This window comes from Eschrichtius robustus, chromosome 19 (assembly GCF_028021215.1).
Source record: "Eschrichtius robustus isolate mEscRob2 chromosome 19, mEscRob2.pri, whole genome shotgun sequence".
In the NCBI taxonomy this organism is placed as follows: Eukaryota; Metazoa; Chordata; class Mammalia; order Artiodactyla; family Eschrichtiidae; genus Eschrichtius; species Eschrichtius robustus.
The window spans coordinates 15,170,029-15,192,043 of record NC_090842.1 but is presented as its reverse complement, the minus strand read 5'-3'; the positions used below and the strand labels follow the sequence as shown (position 1 = coordinate 15,192,043).

Sequence of the window (22,015 nt, the reverse complement as noted above, 5' to 3'; positions counted from 1 at the left end):
CAGTAAATGTCAATAGATACACCCCGTGTAAACAAAAGCTCTCTGGGGGCCTCAAAAACTATAGAGGGATCCCGAGACCAAAAACTTTGAGCACCGCTTGTTTAGATTAGTTGTATCATGTGATATTAGAGAAAAATCTTGATATAGAAGTAAAAATCTAGAGCATATTAAAAGATTTTAAAAATCAAAGGAAGTGTGTTTATTACTTACCAAATATTTTTCTTTTGAATTGTGTAAGCAGGAGACTGGAACCTACTGAACGACCTCTTCAGATTGTTTATGATTACTTGTCCGGGCTGGGGTTTGATGACCCTGTGCGCATACAGGAGGAGGCGGCAAATCCTGACCTTGGCTGTATGCTTCGATTTTATGGTGGTAAGGATTTATCAGTGGCTGTGTGAATACATTAATGACTTTTAATTGATTATTTGTACCTCTGTCTGTCTTCAGCCTTTTAAAAATATTTTATCCAAAGCCGTTTTTAAGCCAATTTACTAATGTAGTTAGAAAACAACAGCAAAAACAGCCTTCCCTTTTTATTTTTGCTCTTTTTGTTCTGGTGTTTTGCTGACTTACAGAATTGTTACGTACTTTTGCCAGCCTCTTGATCAAATCATAGCTTTATATATTTTCAAGTTCTTTATAAAGTCCATGAACTTCTGGGGAGTTCGAGAATGTTGAAGTAGGTGGTCATTATCATATATGACTTAACATTTGATGAGCATGTCAGACATGTATATTGTTGAATTTAGTAAGCTTTAAAATCTCGGATATTTTACATGCTCTTCTCTTTCGGTGCATTTTCTCCTATTGACTATTTTTCACCTGATCACTTTACTCATAAAGTTAGACTTAAGGAAGTCAGAATATTTCTGAATATTACTCTCCAAATATACATCAATAACTAATAATACTACTGAGTACCATTTTTTGAGTGCTTACTGTGTGCTTTTATGCTTATGAATTACCCAGTTTACTCAGTATAGCCAACTTATGTTCTAGGAACTGTTGTCTCATTTTACAGAGACAGAGAGGTAAACTTGGTCAAGGTCATACAGCTAGTAAATAACAGAGCTATTTAACACTTAACAGTTTTGAGTTAATATGACCCATGTATCAAACAGTTGAACTAGTAACTAAGTTACTAGTATATGTAGGCATAACCATTTACTAAGATTCCCTGCTCTCATTCCTCAAATTATTGATTTAATCTGAACTCTTGTGACACACGTCACAAGCCAGTTTTATTAAGTGCACTTCACAAAAGATTTTATTTATAATTTTTCATCACAACAATATTTTCTGACATGTTCCTTAAAAGTTGGTTTCGTTTTATTTTATTTCCATTCATTTCTCTCCTTTGTTAGTTCATGGAGGGAGAATAGTTGCTAGGTTGATGTTAAATCTGAGGAAAATCTTTTAAGACTAATTTGAGGAACACAACCGATCTATTACTGTAAAGCTTGGTTAAAAAATAATAATAAATCTTGGATAGTAACATGCTCTCTATATGTGGTTGCACATAAGTTCTTCACTCCATGTTTTCATTCTGGGATGAAAGCTGAGCCTTGAGATGCTGGCAAGCTCCTTTATAACCAGTGAGATTGCATTTGAAGTCAGTTATAATACACAACAGTTGGCATGATTGCATTAATTTATTAATACCACCTGATAAATTGTAGCATGCCTAGGATCTTAATATTCCCTTAAGAGGATATTTCCAGTAAAGTCAAAAAGAGTACCAGTTCGGGGGGCTTCCCTGGTGGCACAGTGGTTAAGAATCCACCTGCCGGGGCTTCCCTGGTGGCACAGTGGTTGAGAATCTGCCTGCTAATGCAGGGGACACGGGTTTGAGCTCTGGTCTGGGAAGATCCCACATGCCGCGGAGCAACTAGGCCCGTGAGCCACAGCTACTGAGCCTGCGCATCTGGAGCCTGTGCTCCGCAACGAGAGGCCGCGATAGTGAAGAGGCCCGCGCACCGCGATGAAGAGTGGCCCTCGCTTGCCGCAACTAGAGAAAGCCCTCGCACAGAAACGAAGACCCAACACAGCCAAAAAAAAAAAAAAAAAAAAAAAAAAATAGAATCCACCTGCCAGTGCAGGGGACATGGGTTCGATCCCTGGTCTGGGAAGATCCCACATGCCGCGGAGCAGCTAAGCCTGTGCGCTGCAACTACTGAGGCTGCGCTCTAGAGCCCGCGAGCCACAACTACTGAAGCCCGCATGCCTAGAGTCCGTGCTCTGCAGCAAGAGAAGCCACCGCAATGAGAAGCCTGCGCACCGCAACGAAGAGTAGACCCCGCTCTCCACAACTAGGGAAAGCCCGTGCGCAGCAAAGAAGACCCAACGCAGCCAAAAATAAATAAATTTTTTAAAAAAGTTCCAGTTTGTAGCACTTACTATATTGGGGGGGGGGGTCTTTAACAGAGAACATTTCCAAAAGTGAGCTCTTTTAATTCAGAGAAGCTAGTATAATTTGAGTGAGAAAACTACATTTGGGAAAGAGGTTTTTAAAGCTAGTTACTTTTGAAAATAGGCAATATATGTATATGGCACCAGAAATAAAAGGTTAAAAAAAGTATGTATGTGTGTGTAGATAGATAGATAGATAAGGGTATTTTCTGTTGGCTGTGTAACAAATTGCCTCAAAATTTAATGACTTAGGACTTCCCTGGTGGCACAGTGGTTAAGAATCCACCTGCCAATGCAGGGGACATGGGTTTGATCCCTGGTCTGGGAAAATCCCACATGTTGCGGAGCGGCTAAGCCCGTGCGCCACAACTACTGAGGCTGTGCTCTAGAGCCCGCGAGCCACAACTACTGAGCCTGCGTGCGGCAACTACTGAAGCCCATGCGCCTAGAGCCCATGCTTCGCAACAAGAGAAGCCACCTCAATGAGAAGCCCAGGCACCGCAATGAAGAGTAGGCCCTGCTCACTGCAACTAGAGAAGGCCCGTGTGCAGCAGTGGAGACCCAACGCAGCCAAAAAATAAATAAAAATAAAAAAAATTTAGTGACTTAAAATGATATTAAATATTTATTTTTTAATTTATTTTTATTCTTTGGCCGTGCCATGCGCAGCGTGTGGGCTCTTAGTTCTCTGACCAGGGATCAAACCCACGCCTCCGGCAGTGGTAGCACGGAGTCTTAACCTCTGGATCGCCACGGAAGTCCCGATTATTATATCATACAGTTTCTGTGGGTCAGAAATCTAGGAGGAATTTAGCTGGATGGTTTTGGCTTGAGTCTCAATGAGATAGTACTCATTATATTGGCTGAAGCTGCAGTCATCTGAAGGCTTGAGTGGGGCTGGAAGATTCACTTCTAACATGGCTCACTCATGTGGCTGTTGGTAGAAGGCCCCAGTTTCTCACCAGTTTTTGGCAGGAGATCTCAGTTGCTCACTATGTGGACCCTTCTCTAGGGCTGCCTAAGCGTCTTCTCGATGTGGCAGCTAGCTGCCCCCAGTGATGAGACACACACACATGCACATGAGCGCATGCATGCATGTGCACACAAACACACACACACACACACACATACACACAACACACAGAGGCATCAGTGTTTTTATGACCTAGCCTCATAAGTCACCATCGTTTTCACCACTTTCTGTTTATTAGAATTGAGTCACCAAACACAGCCCACACTATAGAGAAGGGAAATAGCCCTCACCTTTTTTTTTTTAGGCCTCTCCTTTTGAAGAGAGGAGTTGTAAAGAATTTGAAGTATTCTTTTTGAAGCAAATAGCTTAGCAATCAGCTTTCAATATTTCTTGCATAGAGTCTTTGGTGCGTTAGCTTAGAATATAGTGTTAATGAGGCCAGGGTTAGAGGGCCTAAGTTCAAACCAGTGTTTTGCTTTGTTTGCTGTATATGAAACGTCTCCGGTACTCCAGGGGCCATTGTGCAAATGCTAGTTATCAGTCTTGCTGGGGTGGATGCTGGGGGAAAGTGAGTGGAGTGACTCAGTACAGATTCATGATATAAAAGCCTTGAAATAATGTATATAACTAAAGATGAGTGGGTAGTATGATCAATCACAGAGATTAAGAGAGCCCATTAATCAGCTCCTTATTGTGTAAGAGGAAGTGGCATCTAGAAAGTGTGATTTGCTAGTGAAGTTGTAGTTCTGGGGCTGAATAGCTCAGGTAGCATAGCACCCAGCCTGAGCATTTCTTTCTGTCTGGTATTCTCTGTACACGTTGTTTGAGACAGTTTCATCCAAGGAGCATAAACACAAACAAAAGAAACCAAATACAAAAAAATAAAAAAAAAGAAACCAAATACAAAACAATTGCATATATAGTATGTTTCCATTCATTTAAAGTTCGAAAACAGGCAAAACTCAGCCATATTGTTTAGAGATGTGTGACAGTACCACTCTCTGTCCATCCAAAGCTGCTCTTTCCTTCTTCCGTAGTAAGACTTAGAGGTGGGCACATGACTGCCCAGCTACATCTTGTTTCTCAGTCTTTTGTGCAGTGTGGTGTGCACCTGTGACAAAATTTTCTTCAGTGGTATGGAGTGGAATTGTTGTGTGCCACTTTTATACCTGGTTCCTAAAGCCTCCCATGCATACTTCTTGCTCTTTTCCTCTTCTGTAGGGTAGGAAGGCAGTCATCAAGAGCAATATTGAAGTCATGTGTTGAAAATGGCAGAGCCACCATCAGCAGGAGTTTCTCGACAGAGTTGACCCCTGGTAACCCAGACTGCCCACCCTAGCAGAGAATTACATTTCTCTTGTGTTTGGGCCAGTATATTCTTTTTGTTACAGTAGTTAAAAATGCTATAACTAACACATGAATAGCAGAAACATAAAGAAAACAAGGAAATGATTATTATAAAAGTGAAGAGAATGGCTGACCTCTAGGGTAGAGGGCGGAAGTGATTCCTACAAGTAGGATGTTTGAGTTAATACAAGTATATACCAATAGTGGTTATCTATTAAGCAGTGATATATAATGTGATAATTATGATGTAACAATCAATTTGGTATATACCTGTTGAGAATTTTCTAACTTTTATTCCTATCTAATGTGTATTTGCAGAAATATATTTTGTTTACATAAATGCTGTCATTTGGTGTTGGTCTTCATGCTTTTTTTCTCCCAACAGTGTTTTGGAGGACTTCTCTTAATTATCTTCTATATGCATTTCTTTGTTGCGTACTATTGGATGTCATGTATGTATTATAGTTTATATAACAATTTCCCTAGTGATGGACTATTACAAATAACACTGTAGTAAAATTGCATCTTTGTGCACCTGTGTTTCTTTTTTTTTTAAATGATGTAATTGGAATTTTTATTTTATTTATTTTTTTAAATTTATTTATTTGTGGCTGCATAGGGTCTTCATTGCTGTGCACGGGCTTTCTCTAGTTGTGGTGAGCAGGGGCTACTCTTTGTTGCAGTGCGCAGGCTTCTCATTGCAGTGACTTCTCTTGTTGAGGAGCATGGGCTCTAGGCACGTGGGCTTCAGTAGTTGTGGCTCGTGGGCTCAGTCATTGTGCCCAGAGGCTTGCAGGCTCTAGAGCGCAGGCTCAGTAGTTGTGGCGCACGGGCTTCATTGCTCCACGGCATGTGGGGTCTTCCCAGACCAGGGCTCGAACCCATGGCCCCTGCATTGGTAGGCAGATTCTTAACCACTGTGCCACCAGGGAAGTCCCTGCACCTGTGTTTCTTCAGAGTAAATCTCTAAACATGAAGTTATTGGGTCATAGGATATTTATTCTCATTTAAAATACTAATAGTTACTACTGCAAAACAAAAGTATATCCCATCAGTATATCAGAGTACCCCTTTGCTCACAATATCACCTTTTAATATTATTAGCATTTAAAACTTTTACTAATCTAATGGATTAAATGTTGGTCTCATTGTTTTGATTTTGTTTACCTGATTACTAGTATGGTTGAATATTGTGTCATATTTACATTGATCTTTAAGTTTTCTTCTCCTTTGAATTAACCCTGGATATTTCTGTTGTTTATCCTTTTTCATATTGATCAGAAGGACTTTTGTATTTATTCTGAATATACATCCTCTGTATACTGTATTTGTGACACATTTTTTTTCCAGCCTGTAACTTGTTTTGTAGTTTTACGTATTGTTTTTTATTGTGCAGAAGTTTTATTTAATCAGATTTAGCCAGTCTTTTCCTTTAATACCTTTACATTCCTTCCCTATCCTAGGTCATAAACATACTCTATATTTTCTTCTAGTACTTTTATATTTTTAGAATGTGATATGAGGTAGGGATCTAACTTACTTTTTTCTCTGTTGATAGCCAGTTGTTCCAACAATACTTATGAAATAGCTCATCCTTTTCCTGCTGATTTGAAGCATCACCTTTATTATTATTAAGTTCCTATACAGGCGGGGGTCTATTTTTGGACTCTATCCTATTACATTGATGTCTTTGTCTTATGCTAATACCAACACTATTTTTAATATACCTATATGATAGATTCTGATAGTCGATAAGGAAGTTCCCATTCACTTTTCTTCTCTGAAAAATCAGGGAGATCTCTAGAATCAAAGAAATCTTTCTGAAGAAGTAGTATTTGGGTTGGTTCTTTAAAAATCGACAGAATTTCAATAATCAGAATGGAAGAGGAGGACAGAGGTGGGGTATTAGGAATTTCAGTGCATGTTCTGTGAATCACACACAGAGAAAATTTGAGTCCAGATTGTTTTGGGCCTTGAGTACAATATCAGGAGTTTAGCCTTCATTTGACAGATGGTAGCAGGAAGTGATGGGATCCAAGTGCACCTGAGAAAGATGAATCTGGCACCAGAGTGAATAATAATTCAGGCATGAATTAGTAGGGATCTGAACTAGGGAATGGGAAGGAATCATTCGTGTAGAGACTTTTTGAAGGAATAGTCAGTAAGTGTTGATGGTTGATTGAAAAAAGGAGTTGAGGAAGAGAACCTAAGAGGCAAAGCTGGCTCTGAGGTTTTGAGGCTGGGTGGCTTTGGGAGACTGACAGGACTTGAGTTGTGAGAAGGATCTGGTTTGCAGGGATGGTGATGACTTGGTTTCAGGCATGTTTAATCGTAAATGGTGGTAGACATCCAGTTGGAGATGTCTGGCAGGTAGTTGGAAGTGTGAAACTAGGAGCTTTGGAAATACAAATCTGGGAGTCAGGTACATGGGAGTGTTAAATCCGTGGAAGTTGTTAAGATTATCTTGAAAATAATACTTAAATATAGGAAAAGAAGGAGGCTTAAGGCAGAACTTTCATTACAACAACTAGCATTTGTTTTATACCCTTAGTATGTGCTGAGCATGTACTAAGGTGCTGAGCACTCTATGTACCTTTTCTCATTTAATCCTTACAACCGTGTAGGTAGATATTATTACTCTGGAGAGGTCTTAACTGGTTCTAAATCTCTTCTTTTTTTTTTTATAATTAATTAATTAATTAATTAATTTTTGGCTGAGTTGGGTCTTTGTTGCTGCCCGCAGGCGTTCTCCAGTTGTGACGAGCAGAGGCTACTCTTTGTTGCAGTGCGCGGGCTTCTCACTGCGGTGGCTTCTCTTGTTGCGGAGTACGGGCTCTAGGTGGGCAGGCTTCTTTAGTTGTGGCTCGCGGGCTCTGGAGTGCAGGCTCGGTAGTTGTGGCGCACGGGCTTAGTTGCTCCACGGCATGTGGGATCTTCCCGGACCAGGGCTCGAACCCGTGTCCCCTGCATTGGCAGGCGGATTCTTAACCACTGTGCCACCAGGGAAACCCTAAATCTCATCTTCTTAACCTGTAAGGTACTCTACCATATAGTTGATGGAGAAACAGTTTAGAAGAATAAGAGGGATCCATAAAATGTGAGAACTGGGAAAGACTAGGGATCATCTAATCCAACTCCTTGGTCTTAAACTTGGGAAACTAAGGCCTAAAAATAAGGAACTTGTTCAGGGTCACGAAACCAGATTGTGGGATTGCTTAGCCACCACTGCTTCACAAGATTTTCTACTGAAATACTTCAAATCACAGAGTGTGTTCTTGTGTTGGGTTGGGGGGTGGCTATTGCGAGTTCGAAATTTGTTTTGAGGTTTCCTGTTTTACTCTTTAAATGTAAGTAAATGTTTCATTTTTACCCCAAAATGTATCAGCCAGTATTTATTTATTTGTCTGTTTAACTTTTTATTTTGAACTAGCTTTAGATTTTCAGAGCAGTTGGAATGATAGTACAGAGAGCTCCTGCACACCCTTTATAAAGTCATTTGAGCCATTGTTCCTGTATAAATAGTGCTTCATCTTTCTCTGGCTTCTTCAAAGATTTTTCCTTTGTCTTTAATTTTCAGCAGTTTGATTATGAAGTGTCTGGGCTTGAATTTCGTTGAGTTTAGCCTGCTTGGGGTTCACCAGTGCTCCAGGTATTCTGTCCAGGTTTTATAGGTGAATTCAGTGGGAGAGAGAGGGTAGAGTGGGCTTTCTCTGTGTAACTCAGAACCAGAACCTTAGTGGCATCTTTTGATTAAAAGAAGTATTTCAGGGCTTCCCTGGTGGCGCAGTGGTTAAGAATCTGCCTGCCAATGCAGGGGACACGGGTTCGAGCCCTGGTCTGGGAAGATCCCACATGCCGCGGAGCAGCTAAGCCCGTGAGCCACAACTACTGAGCCTGCGCGTCTGGAGCCTGTGCTCCGCAACAAGAGAGGCTGCAATAGTGAGAGACCCGCGCACCGCGATGAAGAGTGGCCCCCGCTCGCTGCAACTGGAGAAAGCCCTCACACAGAAACGAAGACCCAACACAGCCAAAAATAAATACATAAATAAATAAATTTAAAAAAAAAAAGTTACACTTAAAAAAAAAAAAAGAGGTATTTCATTTTGATATAGTCCAATTTAACAGTCTTTCCCTTTATTCTTTTCTAGAAGCTATATTGCTTTGCCTTTCAGTTTATATTCACAATCTGTCTGTGTGACTTCATTTTTTATTGTCTGTTTTGAGTATCATCATGAGCTCATGGGCTTATTTATATTTGTTTCAATTCATTTGCACCCATTTTTCTTTCTGATGCTCAATTTGTCCCATCTCAGCTAGGGGGAGCTCTTTCAGGTTGCTTTCTATGTCCTTCCAACATGACCCAACTACTGTCTTTGATAGCATTCTAGATTTTCCATTAAGTTCTTGATCTTTTCATCCTCTGACTCACACCAGGAATAGATTATTTTTCTAAGGACTCCTGGTTCATTTTAGTGAAAAATGGTATTTAGAGACTGTACTATGGGCAATAGACGTATTCATTGCTACAGGGTTGTCCTTGATCCTTTTTTTTTAGAAACTTTTTTTTTAAATTATAAAAGCAATCCATTTTCTTTATAGAACATTTCAAAGTATAAATATATAGGGAAATTAAAATTATCCCTAATTTTCCACTTAGAACCTTAGCTTTCGTGATTATAAGTCTGTTTTTTAATTAGAACTCTTAGACATTCCAAACGTTTATTAGAACTTCGTCATTCTGTTTTTTACCACTTTCAGAAGATCAGAGACTTGAGGCACTCTGAATATCTAGCAAACCCTCCAGAAATAATAATAAACAGCATGTTATTTCATGTATAAATAACTTATCCCCCCCAAATTGAATGTTCCTTTCTGAGAGTGGTGATGGATAGATTTAGGAGTTTTCTCGGTGATAAAATATAAAGAAATAAGGCCAAGGAAAGAGAGACTCAAAGAATTGTACATCGATTGATATAACATCTGTTTCACGTAAACTTCAAAAGAGACTATTAGACAATTTGGAAACATGAGAAGCTATAATGAAGTCCCATTTTTATTTGATGTAGCTAACTTTGTAGTATATCATGCTGTTAACCAGGATGGGGAATATAAATGCAATAGCAAGTTTGGGGAAAATGATGAGATTAAAAAAAACCCAGCTTCATTGAGATATAATTCACATACCATAAAATTCACCCTTTAACAGTGTACAATTCAGTGCTTTTTAGTATATTCAGAGAGTTGTGCAACCATCACCACTATCCAATTTTAGAACATGTTTATCACTGTAAAATGAGACCCCCATATCTGTTAGCAGTCATTCCTTATTTCCCACTCCCACAACACCTGGCAACCATGAATCTACATTCTGTCTGTATAGATTTGCCTATTCTGAACAATTGATACAAATGGAATCATACATACTTGGCTATCTGTGGCTGGCTTCTTGTACTCAGCATAATGTTTTAAGGTTCACCCATTTTGTAGCATGTATCAGTACTTAATTTCTTTTCATGGCTGAATAATATTCCATTGTATGCATATACCACATTTTGTTTATCCACTCATCAGTTGATGGACATTTGTGTTGTTTCCTCTTTTTGGCTATTATGAATAATGCTACTGTGAACATTCATGTACAAGTGTTTGTGTGGACATATGTTTTCAGTTCTCTTGGATGTAGATGTAGGAATAGAATTGCTGGATTATATGGTGACGCTATGTTTAAGCTTTAAGGAACTGTCAGACTGATTTCCAAAGTGACTGCACCATTTCATAATCCCCCCAACCATGAAGGGTTCTAATTTCTTTACATTCCTGCCAACACTTGTTATTGTTTGTCTTTTTTGATTATAGTCATCCTAGTGCGTGTAAACTGGTATCTCGTAGTTTTCATTTACATTTATCTAATAACTAATGAGGTTGAGCATCTTTTCATGTGCTTGTTGGTCTTTTGTATATCTTCTTTGGGGAAATACCTGTTCAAATCCTTTGCCCAATTTTTAATGGGATTATTTGTCTTTTTATTGCTGAATTGTAATAGTTCTTTATTTTGGATACAGGTCTCTTATTAGGTATATGATTTGCAAATATTCTCTCCTGTTTTGTGAGTCTTCTTTTCACTTTCTTGATGGTGTCTGTTGAAGCACACAGCCTTTTATTTTCAAAGTCCAGTTTATCTGTATTTTCTTTTTCGCCACTTGTGCTTTTTATGTCAATATCTAAGAAACCATTGCCTAGTCTAAATTCACAAGATTTATTCCTATCTTTTCTTTTAAAGTTTTATAGTTTTAGTTCTTACATTTAGGTCTATAATCCATTTTGAATTAATTTTTGTATGTGGTGTGAGGTTAGGGATTCAGCTTCTTTCTTTAGCATGTGGATATCCAGAATTCCCAGCACCATTTGTTGACAAGACTATTCCTTCCCCATCGAATTATCTTGGCACCCTTGTCAAAAATCAGTTGTCCATAAAGTAGGGGTTTTTTGGTGAACTCTCAATTCTATTCTATTGCTTTATGTCTATCCTTATATCAGAACTGCACTTTATATGCCAGCTCCTTACTTTGTAGTAAGTCTTGAAATTGGGAAATATGAGTCCTCCAATTTTGTTTTTCTTTTTCAAGATTGTTTTGAGTTGAAAAGGCTGTTTTTCAACTGTTCAAGCTGTTCTGAGTCCATTGCATTCTGTGGGAATTTTTGGATCAGTTTGTCAGTTTCTGTCATGAAGTTATCTAGAATTTTGATAGGGATTGCATTAAATCTGTAAATCAATTTGGGGGGTTTTGCCATCTTAACAATATTAAGTCTTTGTTCCCAGGGACACTGGCTGTCTTTCCATTCATTTATGTCTTTTATAATTTCTTACAACTATGTTTTATAGTTTCAGTATACAAGTTTTGTACTATTTTCATTTTATTCTTTTTGATGCTATTATAAATGCAATTGATTTCTTAATTTCACTTTTGAATTGTTTATTTCTAGTGCATAGAAATACAACTGATGTTTTAAAAATCTTGTATCCTGCAACCTTTCTGAACTCATTTATTAGGTATAATAGTATTTTTTTGGTGTGGCTTACCTAGGAAGGTAATTTTCTATACACAAGATCATATTATTTTCAAATAGAGATAGTTTTACTTTTCATTCTGATACTGGTTTTGAATCTGTAAAATTTTTTTTAATTTTATTTTTTTGTTGAAGTATAGTTGATTTACAATGTTTCAGGTTTACAGCAAAGTGATTCAGTTTTATGTGTGTGTGTGTGTGTATTCTTTTTCAGATACTTATTTTGTGTGTGTGGGGGGGTGCCGTGCCATGTGGCTTGTGGGATCTCAGTTCCTTGACCAGGGGATGAACGCTGGCCATGGCAGTGAAAGAGCCAAATCCTAACCACTGGACCACCAGGGAACTCCCCTCAGATACTTTTCCACTACAGATTCTTATAAGATACTGAATATAGTTCCCTTTGCTATACAGTAGGTCCTTGTTGTTTATCTATTTTATATATAGTGGTCTGTATCTGTTAACACCAAATTCCAAATTTATCCCCCCCGCCCTTTTCCCCTTTGGCAACCGTAAGTTTGTTTTCTATGTCTATGAGTCTATGAATCTGTAAATTTGAGGTGAATGGGGACATCTGTTGGACATGTCTAGCAGGCAGTTGGATGTATAAGATCAGAACTAAGGGAAGATTGGGGCAGGAGATAGAAATTTGAAAGCCCTTATCAACATATGAATAGTGTAGTTTTGGGGAAGTGGAAGCCAGATTGAAGTAAATTGAGTAAATAAAAGGTGAGGTAACAGAGATAGCTAATATAGAAGCACAAATGAGAAGAAAAGAGCCTCAAAAGGTTAAACTTATAGTTTCTTAAAATATGGTTTATGGGCCATCTGCGTTTAAATTACTTGGGATACTTGTTAAAAATACATTTTCCTATGTTCCATCCCAGACCCTCTGAATTAGACTCTCTGTGGATAGGTCTTGGCGTTCTGCATTTTAAACTAATTCTTAGATAATTCTTGGGCACATAGGAATTGGAGAATGCGTCAACTAAAGGAATTCTGTTGAGAATGAGAAGGAATGGGAGAAAACTTGAGTGTTTTTGTAGCTTTGATAGAAACAATAGGGAGGGTGGAGTTGAAGAGTGAGAAGAATGAAGAACCAAACTCCCCAAGGAAGGTGGAATTTAGAAAAGAGACGAAAGGATTGGCCCAGAATAGAAAGAGAAATGACTCTTCCATACATCTGGTGTTAACATACAAAGTTTTAAAAGCTTTGAAGTAAGCTAGCCCATTTCTTTATTTCTTTATATGGGAAAAACATAGTTAATAGGGCAAAGCAATGCCCAGGGTTCCATAATCAATTATGTAATAATACTGAGTACAACCCAGTTTTCTCAGTTCCCCATTTATTGCTGTTTGCACAGCCTCATACTGTTGCTGCTCTTGTTCATTTCTGTGTAGAGTTACTGTCTGTTTCTAGTAGTGCTTTAACCAAGAACATCTCTTCTATCATAATGCTCTGTTTTGTTCACTACACCTCAGTCATATAAAGATTTCTAAAGGGTGGCAAGAAATAGAGAAGCTCTTGCATGCATGTATTGCTTCTGCCACCATGATTGGGATAGTTGACTGAAATATCAGCTGAAAGCTTTTCTTCACAAAGAGCAGAATGATGGAGGATTGTGTACAGGACTAGTTGTTCATTTCTTCATTCTAGAATAGACTAAACACAACAATAGTGGCTGTCACTTATTCCATACTTGTTTTGTATCTAAAACTATGCTTAGTATTTTACATTCATTATCTTAATTTTTTATAAGAACCCTCTGAAGGTAGATAGTATTAAGATCCAAACTCTATAAATGAGGAAAGTCAAGGTCAGTGAGATTATGTAGTTCAAGGAAACAAAGTGAGTGGCAGAACCAAGATTCAAACTCAGGTTTGAGTGTCTGACTCCCACGTCCATGATCTTAACCACTCTGTCATTCTGTCTTTCTTTGTGTACATGGGAGATATGACTGTTGGAAGAAGGATTAACAATGGCATCCAAAAAAACATGTTGTTCTCTAGACCAAAATTCGTAGTGCTCCCATTATATAACTTAGGGATGGACAACATTTTAAGACTGAGAGCTTATTTTGTAATACTTATATTGCTTGGTTACTTAAATCTATATTCGGGCTGCTGAATGTTAACATGTAATACTTTCTTTTTCCCTTTCATTATTTTTATGCTACTTTAATGGTGGCTTTTGAAGTACTCTTTTCTTTTCAGAAAAACCATGCCAGATGGATCATCTGGATCGAATCCTTCTGTCTGGCATCTATAATGTACGAAAGGGAAAGACCCAGCTGCATAAGTGGGCTGAACGCCTGGTTGTTCTCTGTGGCACCTGCCTCATCGTTTCCTCAGTGAAGGATTGTCAGACTGGAAAGATGCACATTTTGCCTCTGGTTGGGGGAAAGGTAAGACCCACAAAGATGAATTATTCTTCCTTTGATCATCTTAATTAAAAAAATATCACATATGCTTTTCAGAGCTTTTTTCACATCTTTTCAAATAAGCCAATATGAGCATTATTAAAGATTACATCACAAAGTTTTTGTGTTCTTAGGTTTAAACAAAACCACTCAGGCTAATTTAAGCGTAAAGCAAGTTCATGTACATCACAGACTCCCTGGGAGGTCCAAAGACTATCCATGCCCCAAATTCTGCTGCAGGACCCGTCTGTTGGAGAAACCCCTGCCTCCACTGCTAGGCACTAAATGCTCTCTCATTGGTACCACCAAGGGTAGACAGAGGATGCTACCACTAGAAGCTGCCTTTGTAAACTAGAAGTAGCTGTTAGCATCCCCTCCAAAATAGATTCTTTCCTGTTTCTCTTTTTCCCCCGTTAGACTGAAATTCAGAGTCTGGGGTGGTCATCAGCTCCTACCCAGCAGCCAGAGAAACCTGCCATTTCTTGCATCTGTACTAGAGAATTCCCCATCATAGGAAAGCTTGAGGGCCACCACAAGGAAAGGCAGTTCCAATTCTTTAAAAAGAGATAGATGACTGGAAAACAGATAATGTTAATGTTTATAGGAAGTTATACATAATTTTATTTCCTTTATTTTGAATCTTGAAGATCATAAAACAATCTGAATTTAAGGGAACTTCCAGACAAAATGACTTTGTGAATCATGCTTTGAGATAGCCAGTTTGATCCAGATACACAGCAATATAGACAAAATACATATATTTAAAAAATAAACTTATGAAAGGACATAGCTGGACTTAGGAATGTGGAATAGAAATGTAAGTGGTGAGGGCCTACTGGGCTCTGGGTCTGAATGGTGGCAGCCTAGGGGTTTAGCTCCTATAAGTATTTGGGTCTAAAAGTACTCTGGTTATGATGGGGGACCTGGCCCAAGCTTATTGCTTGAAGCTAGGAAATGAGTGGTATTCTTAGCTCCTGATAAAAAGCTGGAAAAAAACAAAACAAAAACCCAAACCAAAAACTTCTGTAAACCACTGACTGGAACCAAGGCTTGTTCCTGGCTATGGTTCTAAACAGATGGGTGGACCCAGTTGTATGCCCTGTGACTAGGAAATGAACAAGCCCCAACTGGCATAATAAATGAATGTGTGTCACTCCAGTATCATCCGTGGAGCAGGAACCCACCACTGCCAATATGAGACCTGGTTCTGGTCTTGGGGGCTGAAGGATAATGAAGAAAGTAAGTGAAATTTCTCCAAAGGGAGAAGGTGAGAGTGAGGACAAGGTTGGAGGATTGGCGGAGAGGAAGTGGGAAACAGAGCAAGAAAGAGAAAGAAAAACAAACCTCCCATTTACGTAATTCTTGTCCATTCTCTCTCTTCCCTCACTAATAGAATAGAATTTTGTTCAGGGTGGTGATGGGACCAAGATCAAAAACTCCCCAGCCTCCCTTGTAGCTAGTGGTGGCTAATAAATATAAACAGAAGTTTGCAGGTGGGACTTTTGGGAAAGGCCTTTAAAGTGGGAGAGACGTGGATGGCTTGACCCTTTGCCCTGCGTTTCCTTCCTTTATGGAACACAGTCTCTTGGTGTTGGAGATGGAGCAGTCATATGGTGGCTGGAAACTGCAAGCATTTGCTGAGTGTGGCCTTCTGGAACGCAGGAGGCGCCTGGGCCCCTGGTGGCAGGGCGGAGCTGCTGTAGCACTCCTGGACTGATGCTGTGTTTTTAAGCCACTATGTCACAGCTGAATGTAATGAACCAACGCACGTACTGAAGAATTTCACAGATAAAACGTATAAGGTAGCCCATAAGGGAGGGTCCGGTATACATCTAATAGCAGTCCCAGAGAAGAGAGTAAAGGAGAATGGATAAGCAATATCTGAAGAAATAACGGTTGAGATTTTTCTAGAAATAAAGACAGACATGAGTGTTCAGATTGAAAAGACACTGGGTACTGGACAGGATAAATAAAAATAAGTTGACACGTAGACACATTGCAGAACATGAAGGAGCAAATCACAGAAGCTTCCAGAGAGAAAAGATTACCTGCAAGGAATTGACAGGCTGACAACAGCTTTCTTTTCATCAACAATATGTGTAGAAGACTATTTGCAAAATTGCTGAGAGAAAATAAATGTCAACCTGTATTCTATATCCAGCTGAATTACTTTACAAGAGTCAAGGCAAAATAGGACATTTTCAGACATATAAAGCCCAATGAGGGAGTTCCCTGGCGGTCCAGTGGTTAGGACTGGGTGCTTTCACTGCCGCGGTGCAACCAAAAAAAAAAAGACTGGTACTTCCCTGGTGGCACAGTGGTTAAGAATCCGCCTGCCATTGCAGGGGACACGGGTTCGATCCCTGGTCTGGGAAGATCCCACATGCTGCGGAGCAACTAAGCCCGTGCGCCACAACTACTGAGCCTGCGCTCCAGAGGCCGTGAGCCACCACTACTGAGCTTACGCACTATAACTACTGACGCCCGCATGCCCTAGAGCCTATGCACCGCAACTACTGAGCCCATGCACCGCAACTACTGAAGCCCGTGTGCTCTAGGGCCCGCATGCTGCAACTACTGAGCCTGCACGCTGCAACTACTGAAACCTGCGCACCTAGAGCCCATGCTCCACAACAAGAGAAGACACCTCAATGAGAAGCCTGTGCACCGCAATGAAGAGTAGCCACCACTCACCGCAACTAGAGAAAGCCCGCACGCAGCAAGGAAGACCCAGTGCAGCCAAAAAATAAGTAAAAGAAAAAAAAAAAAGACTTAACGAGCTGGCATATATCCTCACTGAAAGGACTACTAAAAATGTATATCTAAAGAACAACATCCCTTGGGCTTCCCTGGTGGCACAGTGGTTAAGAATCTGCCTGCTATCACAGGGAACACAGATTCAAGCCCTGGTCCGGGAAGATCCCACATGCCGTGGAGCAACTAAGCCCGTGTGCCACAACCACTGAAGCCCGCGCACCTAGAGCCTGTGCTCCGCAACAAGAGAAGCCACTGATGAGAAGCCTGCGCACCACAACGAAGAGCAGCCCCCGCTCATCACAACTAAGGAAAGCCTGCGCGCAGCAATGAAGACCCAATGCAGCCAAAAATAAATGAATGAATAAAAAAGAGTGGGCATGAATTTCATTTAAAAAAATAAAAAATAAAAAGCAACACCCCTCCAAAAAACAAAGAAAAAAGAAGAAAGAAAACAACAAAGGAAGGTAAATTCAAAGGGAAGGCATGAGATAAATAGATGATGAGTGCAGACACTGACAAAATATGGTAGTAAATTTAATATTGATTGTAAAAACGTTTAAAATTTTTAGTATTTTAAATATAAATTTAAATTTAAACAACTAAAGCTCAAACTATCCTGAACAGTGTTCAAGATGTGGTGGTGTGTTCAGTAAGGAAAGTGTGATGCAGTTTTGGGATAAGTGATTCATGAGTATAACTTGGAAGTTTCTAGCTGACTCACCAAGATTCAGTAGCTATGACATACTAAAGTGAGACGTCAGACAAAGATGTTAGTGGTTCCATAACTATGAAAAGACTTCATCCTCATCAAAGCTATATAGGTTGGGTTGTTGAAGAGAGCTGTTGTGCCGTGAATCCCTGCCACCACCCCAAATGGTACTGGGGGAGGTTTCTGCCTCTTTCCTCAAGCCTAGTGAAAGAGGTTTCAAAAGGACCCAAGAGAGCCTGATATGGGTCCCCTGCAGAAAGGGGGACATAGTGCACTGGTGTCCTGCCTTTTAACCAGGAAGTCTCGAGGACGAAAGATAGGCTGCCAGCTGCTTTGGTGATAGAGCAAAGCGCCTAACTCATGTGTTGGAATCATTGTGTACTCTTTGGGTTTGTTAGTATGTGACCCAGATGGGTTGAGAGAGAGCAGGAGCCATTGGGTAGGTGGGTGGATTCTCTTAGAATATGTCCAGTGGGGCCACCTGGAGGGGCAAACAGACTTCACTGGAGGGTGGGCTGTCAGTGGACCACCAGATTCCTTCAGGTCTGAGGAGGGAGTGGTCACCTGCTAGAATAGCACGCATTAGCCTGGTCAAGGGATCTGTACGAGAGAAGCCATCATTGGTTGTATTGGGGGGCCGGGTATCCAAAGAACCCTCAAAAGGACCTATTGAGGAAGATCATCCCCTTTAAAATCTGGTAGGCCCAGAGAGTGTGAAGTCAGGTTATGACTCTACTAGTCTAGTAAGAACCTTTGGGCTTGCGTCTTCCCTGTCCTTCCTCCTGCCCCACTTCAATGATGAAGGGAGTCAGAAATGGCTTCTATCCCAGCACCTAGTAAGTAAGGGAGGAGGTGAGTCCAAAAAGTAGGCCAAGGTACCCCTTGCAGGCAAGCAGCTACCTCCAGTGTGCCGCAGTGGTGGGGAAAGGGTTGGAGCAATCTTACCTTCGAAGTGGAAACTTTGGCTCTTATCATGTGGGCCTGCAGACTCTTCTGTTCTGAAACAGGCCTGCATTCTTGCATTATCGGGACTTGTACTGGCTGTTGCTAAGCTGGGAATGCTCCTTCCGCAGGAGGTTTCCACACCTTGCTTCTGAACCCTTGTGGGGTCTTTGCTCACATGTTCCCTCCTCAGTGAGTCCTTCCTTGACTGTCCTATTCATAACTCAGATCACCTACCCTGTTCCCCTCCAAGCCTGTACCCTGCTTTATTTTCCTTCATATTACTCATTCTGTATTTTATCATGTTATGCTATATCATGTCACCATTTATTTATTTATTTATTTATTTATTTATTTATTTATGTATGTATTTATGGCTGCGTTGGGTCTTCGTTGCTGCGTGCGGGCTTTCTCTAGTTGCGGTGGCTTCTCTTGTTGTGGAGCACAGGCTCTAGGCGCGTGGGCTTCAGTAGTTGTGGCTTGCGGGCTCTAGAGCTCAGGCTCAGTAGTTGGGGCGCATGGGCTTAGTTGTTCCACAACATGTGGGATCTTCCCGGACCAGGGCTCGAACCCGTGTCCCCTGCAATGGCAGGCGGATTCTTAACCACTGTGCCACCAGGGAAGCCCTCATGTCACCATTTTGATATATAAACTCCACTGAGGGCAGAGGGTTTGTTAGTTTTTCCCCTGTTATGTCCCCAGCACCCACAATAGTAAAATGTATTCATTCAGCAGATAATTATCAAACTGAGATTGTTTTGTGATTTAAAGAGTAATAAATAAATTTCCTTATGGCTATGCCCTATGAATCCTACTCCTTCAACATATCTGTTAAATAAGTATTCCTTTGGTTTTTTCTTTTTTTTTTTTGGCCGCACTGTGTGGCATGCAGGATCTTAGTTCCCTGACCAGGGATCGAACCCGCGGCCCCTGCAGTGGAAGAAGCGTGGAGTCTTAACCACTGGACCACTAGGGAATTCCCCCTTTGGTTTTTTTTAAACAGCTTTATGAGATAGAATTCATATAGTGTACAATTAACCCATTTAAAGTATACAATTCAGTGACTTTTAGTATATTCACAGAGCTGTGCAACTATCACCGTAATCGATTTTAGAATACTTTCATGACCCTTTGAAAAGAAACCCTGCACTACTTAGCCGTCATCTCCCCATTCCTTCTCCAGCCCCAGGCACCCGTTAATCTACTTTCTGTCTCTGTAGATTTACTGATTCTGGACATTTCATATAAATGGAATCATACAATATATGGTTCTTTGTGACTGACTTTTTTCGCTTAGTGTAACGTTTTCAAGGTTCATGCATGTTGTAGTGTGTATCAATATTTTATTCCCATTTATGGCTGAATAGTATTCCATTATATGGATGTATTACATTTTGTTTATACATTTACCTGTTGATGAACATTGAGGTTATTTCCACTTTTTGGCTATTATGCATAATGCTGCTATAATTCACATACAAATTTTTGTGTGGATGCGTCTTTTCTTGGGTATATACCTAGGAGTGGAATTGCTGCATCGCATGGTTGCTTTTGAGGGATTGCCAGGCTGTTTTCCAAAGTGGCTGCACCATTTCACATTCCCACAGCAGTGTAAGAGGGTTCCAGTTTCTCTGTATGCTTGCTAATGCTTGTTATCCAACACTTGTTATTATCTGTGTTTTTGATTTTAGCCGTCCTAGTGAATGTGACATGGTACTTTGTGGTTTTGACTTGCATTTATCTAATAACTAATGATGTAGAACATCATATCATGTGCTTCTTGGCCATTCCTGTCTTCTTTGGAGAAATATCTGTTCAGATCTTTTGCCTATTTTAAAAAATTGAGTTGTTTGTTTTGTTATTGTCCTTTGATTTTTGATTGGGATTGTTTACTTTAATTGGTTCTGGTTTTCTCCCCTCCTCTTCTTCAGGTAGAAGAAGTGAAGCGACGTCAGTACTGCCTTGCATTCAGCTCAGCTGGAGCGCAAGCTCAGACCTATCACGTCAGCTTTGAGACTTTGGCTGAGTACCAGAGATGGCAGCGGCAATCGTCCAAGGTGATAAGCTGTCAGACGTCCTGATGTGGAGATAAGAGCAGAGAAACCCAACAGAAGTATATTTTGAAACTGAACTTACTCCCAAGAGATCAAATTATAATTCTTATGCACATCACTCTGGGCCTTTCTGAGTACATAGTGAATGAAATGGAATTCTCCCAGGTCCTTAACTTATTATTTATATTTGCATAGTACAGAATGCTTACAAAAGTGTTTTCAGGTGCATTTACCTTTATACCATCTCTGTGAAAAAGGTAGGGCCTTGAAGGATTTGAGACACAATGAAATTCAAATGACTCTCCTTCGACCATAGTGGTCAGTGATAGAGCTGTTCCCTAACTCGTAGCCTGGTGCTTCTGTATGTATTTAGCACAGCTTTGATGAACCACTTTAAATTTGAACTTACTGATGGGACATGACCTGTGATCCTGTCACAAACCATTATTCCTGTATGCTGAGGATAATTGGCTTTTTAGCATAATTTCTGCTTTCCTAGTCTTTAAAGATGAAGTGCTCTAAAATTGTATTTCATTTTCCAAATTCTCTTGTTCTCCTAGCCATCTTTTCAGAATTTAAACACATTTTTCTTTATGGAGCTAAATAGCTGCATGAAGGATTGTTTCAGTATAATGACATGCCATCAAAACATGAATGACTTTTGCAGTGATATTTTGTTTGTTTTAGACCCATTTTCACAGTCCATGTTGTATTAGCCTACTATTATAGTAATATAAATCTTGTTTTGGCTTCATTGGATTTTCTGTGCTTGTGGTGGTAATAAAATCTTCTCTGAATAAAACTAGTTTCAATTTTAAATAGCTATTTCATTCTTCTGCCCTTGTAAAGAGAGATTAATATTTTTTGAGCACCTTTTGCATGCTAAGCAGTGGTGCTGTGTGCTTGGTTATTTAATTTTCCTCATGACAGATGAAGAAACTGCACAAGTAAGGAACAGGGCTTGTGTGGCTGCAAAAGGCTGTGCCTTTCAGTATCACACTCCCTCCTAAAGTTTTGTACAGTTACTTTGAATCATCTTTACTTCTTGCATGAACTATTAACTTTCCATCTTTATGATTTGTATTTTTTTTTTACCTTTTACTTGTAGACACTTTACAGCTTATACCTTTCTGTTTTTCAAGCATCTCATGGTTTTAGGAAAAAGTAAAACTTAACTGTTTCTTATAAATGAATAATCGGATCTCATGACCTTTCTTTTCTTTCCCATCTTTTTTTTAAAATAAATAAATAAATTTATTTATTTATTTATTTTTGGCTGCGATGGGTCTTCGTTGCTGTGTGTGGGCGACCGGGGGCTACTCTTCATTGCGGTGCG

General features: G+C 39.9%; 1 protein-coding gene across 3 annotated transcripts in view; it reads left to right on the top strand.

Moving 5' to 3' along the window:
- PHLPP2 (PH domain and leucine rich repeat protein phosphatase 2) overlaps window positions 1-22,015 on the top strand; it is a 72,696-nt gene that overhangs the window by 17,917 nt on the left and 32,764 nt on the right. For 2 of the 3 annotated variants that reach the window (XM_068528278.1, XM_068528276.1), the window contains exons 3-5: window positions 239-375; window positions 14,012-14,202; window positions 20,557-20,682. In XM_068528278.1, coding sequence (XP_068384379.1) covers window positions 239-375; window positions 14,012-14,202; window positions 20,557-20,682 — 454 coding nt within the window. The remainder of the gene's footprint in view (window positions 1-238; window positions 376-14,011; window positions 14,203-20,556; window positions 20,683-22,015) is intronic. The other variant, XM_068528277.1, reaches the window with a different exon arrangement.